General features: G+C 44.0%; 1 protein-coding gene and 2 long non-coding RNA genes across 3 annotated transcripts; all 3 read right to left on the minus strand.

Annotated features, from left to right (window-relative positions):
• Positions 1-212: 212 nt before the first annotated feature.
• Positions 213-1,923, minus strand: LOC111981525 (mediator of RNA polymerase II transcription subunit 25). Its single transcript, XM_024012820.3, has 5 exons — positions 1,784-1,923; positions 813-940; positions 675-720; positions 440-564; positions 213-339 (listed from the first exon to the last, which is right to left on the minus strand). The coding sequence occupies exons 2-5, from the start codon at positions 935-937 to the stop codon at positions 237-239; spliced, it is 399 nt and encodes a 132-aa protein (XP_023868588.2). The 5' UTR covers positions 938-940; positions 1,784-1,923; the 3' UTR covers positions 213-236.
• A 2,802-nt stretch (positions 1,924-4,725) lies between these two features.
• LOC139029521 (uncharacterized) lies at positions 4,726-5,613 on the minus strand. The gene is made up of 2 exons (XR_011481858.1): positions 5,571-5,613; positions 4,726-5,205 (listed from the first exon to the last, which is right to left on the minus strand). It is a non-coding gene; the product is annotated as an uncharacterized lncRNA (long non-coding RNA).
• Positions 5,614-8,669: 3,056 nt separating this feature from the next.
• Positions 8,670-10,031, minus strand: LOC111981668 (uncharacterized). Its single transcript, XR_002879618.2, has 3 exons — positions 9,897-10,031; positions 9,301-9,391; positions 8,670-8,839 (listed from the first exon to the last, which is right to left on the minus strand). It is a non-coding gene; the product is annotated as an uncharacterized lncRNA (long non-coding RNA).
• Between the last annotated feature and the right edge of the window lie 160 nt (positions 10,032-10,191).

Genomic DNA, 10,191 nt, shown 5'->3' on the forward strand with positions numbered 1-10,191 from the left:
CAGCTGGTGGCCACACCAGATACTGACTGTTACTTTTGATTTTGACCCCCCATTGTTCAGTGACACGTTATTCCATTTCTGTTAGTCACGTCTGTGGAACTTGTTCAGTTTATGTCTCAGTTGTTGAATCTTGTGTAAATATTTGTATGAACATAACATGTTAAGTTCTCTAAAAATAAACGCAGTTGACAGTGAGAGGACGTTTCTTTTTTTGCTGAGTTTAGTAATAAAAAAACTCACATTTGCTCCCTCATCTTTTTGAAGTCATCAAAGAGCTGCAAGGCCACAGACAGACCCTCTGCGATGAGACTACAGCTCTCTGCTCCTCCTCCCATGAACCTGACAGAGACAAAGTTACACATTGATCAAGGAAGATTAATACTAACAAATCTTATCATGTCCTTCTAAATGGCATGACAAAAACAAAAACAAATCTTACTGGATGCTGTCAATCCATGAGACAAACTCAAAGGCTGAGCTGGTTGGTGCGTGACACTGGACGTAGGATTCAGGAGCACAGTCCACTGTGTTGAACACAACAAGACCATACTGTGTGCCTCCATACTGAGAGGAGAGGAGAAGAGAATTGGCATTGTTGTTCTCATACCTTCTTAAATAAAGAGTAAATAAATAGTAATACCGTAAGGAGAAAACAAAGTTGAATTAAGACTCACATCTCCTCCAAAGTCTGTCTCTGCTGGAGGGCCTCCATTGAAGTACCTGTGATGATGGAACAGGGACCAAGTCAGGACTCCACAGAGCGATATTGTACATACCCAATGAAGCAAAAAGTACATTTGAAGTCCACTTACTCAATTGCAGGTAGTATGTAATGTTTTCTGAGGGATTCAAAATAGGGGCCGAGGTTTGCAGTWCCTTCGATGACGAACACCACATCTGCCACTTGATTAGCACCAGGTTTAATGGGCAGGTCCATGATCTAGATGGAGAAAAAAGTTGACTAGTTGAATCAGTTACTGGGCCATAACAAAAGTTGCTCTCCCTGTGATTACTGGTTGTGACAGGTATGCATAACATACTGTGTGATATGTTACCTAGGTTTACGTTATGATAGCTAACTATTTAACAATACCTCACATGAACACTCGATCTTGATAAAACGAAATGCATGGAATAGCAGATGGAAAGTTGTCCATCAGTCCAGAATCAGTTGTCCATATTGAAAAATAACCAAATCAGGCATAGTGCGTTAGGCAGAAGATTAGAACTAGACAGGCGTAAAATGCATAATTAGCTAGACTCCTTTGGTCGTTTTTAGCTGGACAACTATAAATAACCGTATACTGATGGACCACGGCTACTGATTATGCTCAGTCAAAGCATCCTAAAGTCACGTGTGTGTATGTTCATTACGTCTTGAAACGGAAACCGTTTAAGAACCAAACAATAATAACGGGGAGGGTCCTACCTGAATTTGCCTAATAGAAACTATTGTTCGTGGCAAAACGTTTTCCGTTTGGAGTAAAAGGTAGAATCGGCGTAATGAACACACCTCCAGTCAGCCAACGTTAGCTAACTTTTGTACTTCAATGACCAGCAACTCTTACATTCACAATAAAGTTATCCAGCTAACGGTAATGTGGTTAACATGTCAAAATTTTAATAGACTAATATAAAAGCTTTAGTAAGCGAAGTAGAAATTCCATTACTCGTGGGCATGTAGACATTATAGCATTAGCGAGGTGGCCACAAGCCAATGCTAGCCAAAGGATTTCTATCAGCAAATCATTAATTGCATTCAGCTAGCTAGAGGGCTACTCACCTGGCGGTATTTAGCCGTCAGCCAAATAATTGTGTTTTAGACGAGTCCAAATACTTAAATTGTACAGTTAATAAAACGAAACCATTGTCATTTTGACACACAAAGTAGGCCGTGCCGAAAACAAACCACTAGTCAAACGTTCTGTTATCGACATCTCAGGCCTGGTTGGGCTTGAAAATGGACCATAAGGGATGCTCAATCAACAACCGAGCAACTGATCAAGAACTGATTGACACCTCTATGGCTGCCATTAGGAACCTAAGCGGTAACTGACAGTCCTGACAGTCAGTGAAAGTCCTATCATTTATACCAAATTGATGACATTTACAGTGAAATTATAGAGACATATAATATATATGAGATATTATTTATTTGCCATATATGCCATACCGCCTTGTTACACCAGAGGTCAGCACAGTCTGCCAGTCTTAGAAAATGACTAGGCCTTGAATGCAGTGAGCTGCATGATTTGAGAGACAACAGGCAAGGAAGTGATACATCCTTGATTATGGCCCCCATTGTCCATGTATCCAGTACATCAAGCATAAACCTATACATCCTGTACGTTTACATAGGTTGTTAAATGGGCCTACAGGTTCTGCCTAACCCCCTTGCCAACGTAACGTTTTTATAACCAAGACATGTCTCGATCACCTCCTATCCTCTGTGCTGAAATAAGCACATAATTACTGGGGCGGCCTTCAGCGAGCTAACCTGTTGTCAAATCAACACAATGTGCCACGAGCGAAACCTGTGAAACCCACAACGCAACAATATAATCTATTCCCCTGTGGCACTGTGAGCCAGTCAGCACAGCGAACAGCAAAGGGCATCAGAGCTCATCAAACTCAATCCCACAGAAACAATGTTCTGAATCCATTTAACCTAATTTAAAGCAGTGCAAGGCGCTGTAAAGAGGCAGCGGTTCTATTTAGGCCATGGGCAAACAGCAAATGAGGGCCACATCATGGGCGCTGGCTCCCAGTGACCTTAGCAGGGTTTGTGCGGGGCCAGGAGTGTGCCCAAGGCTATCCTTGGGTCCCAAACTCATTCAACCCACACAGCATTTCATTCTGACTTAAGCACAATGGCCAAATTAATTCCGGTAAAAGGTACCGGGTGTCCAACCCTTTCTAGGAGACTTTGATGTATTTTGTAGCTCTGAGGGAAGTGCAGTTTGTCACTGCGTTTGAAATTCAATTGGCAGAACTGGCAGTTCTCCTGCAATTAGAAAAGCTTACAACTCCTGATGTGGTCAGAAAACAAATTTAGTCACTGTTGTAATTTGACTTCCTCTTGGTGATGAGAAATGGCATATTGCTTTAGACTTTTCTGTGAGGTTTGATCATTTGTCTCTATCAGGTGCTTGTCCTGTCTGGTTGTTCCAGGTGGTTTGTAGTATAGACGATCCCTCTTTTGACCAGCTCCTCCAGCTGGGAAAGAGGGGACCATCTGGTCCTCAACAGGTAATCACCACCAACACACTGATACACCTGACATACAGACAGAACTGGGTTACGACAAATAACAGACACTGATTTTGGAAAACAGTATTAGGTCAAAACACAAATAAACACACACACACACACAGATTATTTCTAATTCTGGGGTGACATTTATGAACATTTATGGAGGCATAACATTAAGTTGAAAATGTGAAATTGTATAGGGAGTGGACTGAAAAGTGTAGCCATATTGCATATGATGAATCTTACACCGCACAGTGAATATTTCTATTTTTGTCACATAGACATGAGGTTTACATTCCCTTTATCTATATGGTGTTGTTGCTTTCTTTCCTTGCTAAATTCAAAAACACCAAAGGCTCACCCACAGCAATGACATCTATATTTAATGAGATAACAGAATACATTACCATTATATAGTAATGAGTAATATATTAGCAATAACGCGCAGCTGACAGCTTTCTAATAAATCCCTCCAGTGTGATAGAAACAGCTCTATGTATTGTATTGCACACACCTCCCCCAGTCTCCCTCCCGCCCTCCCTCTCTGCTTCTTTCAGCTCACTGAACTGAGTGAAATGTCTTTCCGACAAATTTTTTTTTTTTTGCACGGTGGGAACGTTGCCATGGAGACAGCAGTTCCCCCGGCCCCTTCACCCACCTCCAGCCCCCCCCCCCCCAGCAGTTCATGGTGTTGTAGCAGTGCTAACTGGCGCTTCTGCACTTCTGTGTGTATGTGTGTGTGTTGTTCTGAACTGTTCTCATGCTGCTCACACTGTCAAAGTGCTGCAGGTGCCCCGTTCGCCCCTAGACAAGTGTGTCTATATACAGACCTGTTCTCCTCCGCCTCTCCCTCACACACAAACACACTCTCTCACACACACACTCTTTCACTTCCATTCCTTGTCTTTTTAATTCATCTCCTCATCCACTCCCTGCCWTCCCCTTTCTCTGTGTCATTTCCCCTCACTCTCTTAATCCTTTCCTACTCCTCCTCTCTCTTTGTGTCACACACACACACGTGCATGCATGCGCGCACARACACTTCCCCCTCGGTTGGTGTAGCAGAGTTTCAGTGTGCTGATAGTGGGCATGACTGTAATGCTCAGTTCATAAGGGTATAATCACTGCATGACTTCCCTGGCATTTATATGACTACTAGAAAAGACTCACAAAGCAACAGTAGGTGGCAGACCAGAGAAAGACACACTCAGGGCAGGCAGCAGCACTCCACTTTGCATTTAGATAAAGTGAGGACACAATAAAGAATTCATGACAAAGTGACTAAATAATTACACACGACGATAATGCACGGTAGGAAAGAGAGAGAGGAAGGTCCTATATGTTCAAAGAAGATTCAATATATATATAGGTCCAGTGTGTGTGTAGGCTACTGTATACGTACATAATGCACAAGGTTTGCACGCACACACACCTACTTCACACACAGTGATTAATAAACAAACACACACAGAATGAGGCTGGATGATACATATCCTTTATTTCCATGATCATTGCTTCAGCCACAKCATCTCCCACACGTTCACCTACATCATCTTCCTCTTCACCCTCCTCCCCCTAGTTCTCTGGCTGAAACAAGCATCCTGACTGAATGTCTCACTTCTGTTCAAATGTCTATTTATCTGTTTAACCCATATAAAAAGTAAACTTCTGAAGAAATTATATTTTTTTTAAAGAATCAAAAATTAAATCAGGAATAACTATTTAATGAAGATATACAGGATAAACAATGTTATTTATCATCATTGTTTTGATTACAGAGATAACGATTGCTAGGTCTCCATTTTCGTCATTAGTAGTATTAATATCAAGTTCATTGTCAGGTTTTGCTTAAAGCATCACTTATTTAATTTTCATTGCATCAAGTTGACATCATTCATGTTAATATAAGCATGCACACACGTTTCCCCATGTCCATTCAGAACTGCACTAACACTGAGAAGCGAGAGGGAGAGAGGGGAGGGGGGTTGGAGGGGGGAGAGGGGGTAGGGGGAGAGAGGGGGAGGTTGGGGGAGTCAGGAGAGAGGTTGGGGAGGGGGTAGAGAGGAGGTTTTGGGGGGGGGTGTCCTACACACGGAGAGAGACAGAGGAGAGAGGAGTCTACAACAGAGAGAGAGAGGAGAGAGGAGTCCTACACACTGAGAGAGACAGAGGGAGAGGAGTCCTACACACAGAGAGAGACAGAGGAGAGAGGAGTCCTGACACACAGAGAGAGACAGAGGAGAGAGGAGTCTACACAGAGAGACAGGGAGAGAGGAGTCTACACACAGAGAGAGACAGAGGAGAGAGGAGTCCTACACACGAGAGAGACAGAGGAGAGAGGAGTCCTACACACAGAGAGAGACAGAGGGAGAGGAGTCTACACACAGAGAGAGACAGAGGAGAGGGAGTCCTACACACAGAGAGAGAGAGGGAGAGAGGAGTCCTACACACTGAGAGAGAGAGGAGAGAGGAGTCCTACACAGAGAGAGAACAGGAGGAGGAGGAGTCTACACACGAGAGAGACAGAGGAGAGGGAGTCTACACAAGAGAGAGAAGAGGAGAGAGGAGTCCTACACACAGAGAGAGACAGAGGAGAGAGGAGTCCTACACACGAGAGAGACAGAGGAGAGAGGAGTCCTACACACAGAGAGGAGACAGAGGAAGGAGAGGAGTCCTACACACAGAGAGAGACAGAGGAGAGAGGAGTCCTACACACTGAGAGAGACAGAGGAGAGAGGAGTCTACACACAGAGAGAGACAGAGGAGAGAGGAGTCCTACACAAGAGAGAACAGAGGAGAGAGGAGTCTACACACTGAGAGAGACAGAGGAGAGAGGAGTCCTACACACAGAGAAGAGACAGAGGAGAGAGGAGTCCTACACACAGAGAGGACGGAGGAGAGAGGATCCTTACCCAGAGAGAGACAGAGGAGAGAGGAGTCCTACACACAGAGAGAGACAGAGGAGAGAGGAGTCCTACACACAGAGAGAGCGGGCAAGATGGAGGGAGGCGGAGAGGGGGGGTGAATGGCTGTGTGGCGAGAGAGGGAAGTGGGGAAAAGGGAGTTTTCAGAAATAGAGTGGGAGAACAAGCAATCAAAGAGAGCGAGAGAGGTATAGAAAGAGATAAAGCAGAAAGAGAAAGGTATATAGAGAGAGAGAGCGAGCGAGAGGCAGGCAGAGAGAGAGAAAGAGAGACACAGGTATAGAAACAGATAAAGGGGCAAGAGAAAGGTATATTTAGAGAGAGCGAGAGAGGTGGAGGGTAATACTGAGAGCACACTAGCAACCTCCAGTGCTGAGTGAGTGCTAACACCACAGTGTTATGGGGCAGAGAAGAATGTGGACTGTGAGGGATAGAGACAGAGCCTGGAGATAGGCCAATGGATCAATACTATAGTATCTACTTATACAGGCAGATCAATGACCTCCCAGAACAACCTGAGCTGACATACAGTTCCAGATGGAAAACTTCTGGCTATGATATGGGATATACGGCTTTAATCTGTGTACATACCAAGCATACCAGTAAGCATCCCTGCACTTCCTTGGCCTGAAGTTGGAATAGTAACTGGATCCCCCTGAATGAGTTTAAGGGGAAATGGCAGCCATAGGATTAGTAGTGCTGTTAGTTGAGGTTATAGCAGCAGAAGTGGTGGTAGACATGGTTCTCTCATGGCAGTAGCCACATGGTGCTTAAAGAGGAAGTGCAGAGCATCAACAGGGGGTCATCATATTTCACTAAAGATAAAGGACATGGCTACCCCCTCTCTGTCTCCCCGTTTGGAGGGACTGCTAGGGGACATAAAAGAGTCATTACTCAGCCCAAAAATTCTACCTCAAGTAATCAAAACGTATCTAACATCACGGTGCCAACTGGTTTCCCCTCAGACACACAGTACACATTTACTAAAAGAAGTACACAACCAACACAGTTACTTAGATCAGGCAGGGGGGGCACTTTTGAGTGACTGACAGCTGATCTGGGAAACAACACAGACAATACACTCTAATCTCTGTGAGAGACCGACTGTTCATCAGGGATCATAAGTATCCCACTCCCCACCAAGTGCAATGGGTCCTACACAAAAATGGTTCCTCTAAGACACACAGGACAGAAGACACATTTTGTTCAAAGACAGGAGTTTCAGTCTGTGGATGCTAGGAATGGTGTGGGGCCACGAGGACCGGTAGAAGATAGGGACGGCATGAGCACAGAAACGTGTCACACAGAAGGTCACAGTGACACACACACAGACACACAGGCATACACACACAGACGCACACGAATACAAAACACACACACACAAACACAGAAATACACACAAATCAAAGCAACACAAATGTGTGTGTCCTTCTAACGTTGTCGTCCAGTCGGAGACATGATGGACTGCAGACAATTTTTTTATTTTCAAATTAAATAATGTCTTTCCCGAAAAACAAAATCTTGGAATGATAGAAAAATTCGATATAATGGTGAAATCCTTCCCTGTAGGATACATTTCCAGTAAGTGCACTCCAAGCCGAGCAGGTCCGTCCTCATCKCAGTTCCCCTGTAGAGTCCTCTGGGGTAAAGTCTGCCAGTATGTCCAAACAGMGGAACACTATTCCTGTAACATCCCAAGGCGCTCAAATAGTTCAGGTCTTCAAGTACTCACGGTCACATCCTTAGTGGATCGTAAAAAATGGTATGGATAAATTRCTTTCTGGATGATTATATTACACAAACCCCCAAAACCAAACAAATAGAAAAATAAAAGCAAATTCACATTAATGAGCACCATGAAGAAGGTGACAAAATAATGATTTGAAGGYACACATTTCAAGGTTACGTAACATGCTTCAGCAGATGGGTTCATCCACATTTCTCCCTCCCCTGACATCAATAATAACAACCGGCAAACGTTCCTCCCTCCAGCTAAAAGCCAGAAAAGCCCAGATCCAGAGGGTAGGCCCAAACCAGGCCTCAAGAATGGACTAGACTAGAGTCTCCACAACTGATGTTTGTCCTGCTGAAAACACTACATGGATGTTTCCTAACTCCTACACTTGTATACTAATGGCCTAAAGTAAAGCATTGACACGGTTTGCCTTTTGAAGTCCATACAGTGCAGAAACCTTAGGCTCAGATTTGATTGGAGGGAGAAATGTGCATCATCACACCCCTCCTGGATGAATTACTGGCACTAACCTGAAGCAGTGTGTGTGTGTGTGTGTGTGTGTGTGTGTGTGTGTGTGTGTGTGTGTGTGTGTGTGTGTGTGTGTGTCAGCGTTCTAAGTGTTGCTTGTATAGAATGTAGAATCTGTTTTCCTGTGCTTCGTTGCGACAGGACAGGAGTTGGAATATTCAGCAGTAGCAGTAGAACAGCAGTAGCAGTCGATGTGTCTCCTTATCTCTCTTTGTTTGATGGAGAGAATCTGTTTTCCTGTGCTTCGTTGCGACAGGACAGGAGTTGGAATATTCAGCAGTAGCAGTAGAACAGCAGTAGCAGTCGATGTGTCTCCTTATCTCTCTTTGTTTGATGGAGAGAATTATTCACAGATGAGCAGAATGAAAGGAAAGTCTGGAACTGGAAAGATGATAATAACCTGGGGAGAAAAGGAGAGAGAGAGAGATAAAGTAGGAGAGACAGTGCGGGTGAGAAGAAACATAAACAGAGAACAGACCTTAGAGTACAGTAAGTCAGGGGGTGGGGTACATAACATCTAGATGGTACAGATACTCTTGCCTCACAACTCGTTAATCTAACAGCCTCTGAGTCTCAGCTGGATCACATTCACCAAGTTTATAATCACAAAGCTGTGGTTATATAGGTCCCTCCACATAAAGCTATGGAATATTGAAAAATTGTGTCAGGGTTGGGGTCCACTTTAATAAAGGCAATGCAGGAAATCAATTCAATCTAATTCATGAAGCAGAAATTGCCCGTCCTTTGTAATGACGATGTTTTCTAAATCATACAACTAATTTGTCTGAATTGAAATGGAAAGGACTCCAACACTGATKRTGGCACTGCATGTGAGAGCATTGAACCAAGKGTTCTACTCACAGTTCTACTCAGAGTGAGGACTGTCCACCACGATGTGAGGCTTGGGAGAGGCTGCGGGACTCTTTGACACAAATGAGGCCACAAGTTTTTCCTGGAAAAATATATTAAAGCAGAGTTAGTATCACCAACACAGACACTGTASATAACAAAYGTAKATGTATGCTAAAATAGATATTTCATTACTAATGAAAAATATGGTGAGTGGATGAATAGACAGACCAGTTGTTGTACAGTATGTATCAAGCATCTCAGAGTAGGAGTGCTGATCTAGGATCAGGTACCCCCTGTCCGTGTCATCTTATTCAATGTGATCTAAAAGGAAAAACTGATCAGTACTCCTACTCTGAGACGCTTGATACATGTGGCCCCCAAACTACTGTATGTATGTATGTGTGGTTACTTACAACGACTGAATAGAAAAACAAAGACTAGTTAGAACAGGGGAAAAGAAGGCCAAGTACAATTACATACATGAAGTAGGAAAATAGAATGAGAGCACAGGCCTGCACAAAAAAGTACTGTAGTCACGCACTCACACACACACACACTCAACGGTACACATACACACACACACATCACATCATGCACATAATTACCTCGACGAGCTGGTGCCAGTGGTCTATGGGCTTGCGGGGGTTGGCCAGCATGGCAGTCCAGTGCTCCCTCCCAGGACCCTCAGCGTCACTGCCCACACGACACATTCCTATGAACTCATTATGACCAATACTGACCAACACCACAGCCAGGTAGAGAGAAGAGAGAGAGAGAGAGAGAGAAGATAGAGAGAGAGAGAGAGAGAGAGAGAGAGAGAGAGAGAGAGAGAGAGGAGAGAGAGAGAGAGAGAGAAGGAGAGAGAGAGAGAGAAGGAGAGAGAGAGAGAGAGAGAGAGTG

This window comes from Salvelinus sp. IW2-2015, linkage group LG20 (genome assembly GCF_002910315.2).
Source record: "Salvelinus sp. IW2-2015 linkage group LG20, ASM291031v2, whole genome shotgun sequence".
NCBI classification, from domain to species: domain Eukaryota; kingdom Metazoa; phylum Chordata; class Actinopteri; order Salmoniformes; family Salmonidae; genus Salvelinus; species Salvelinus sp. IW2-2015.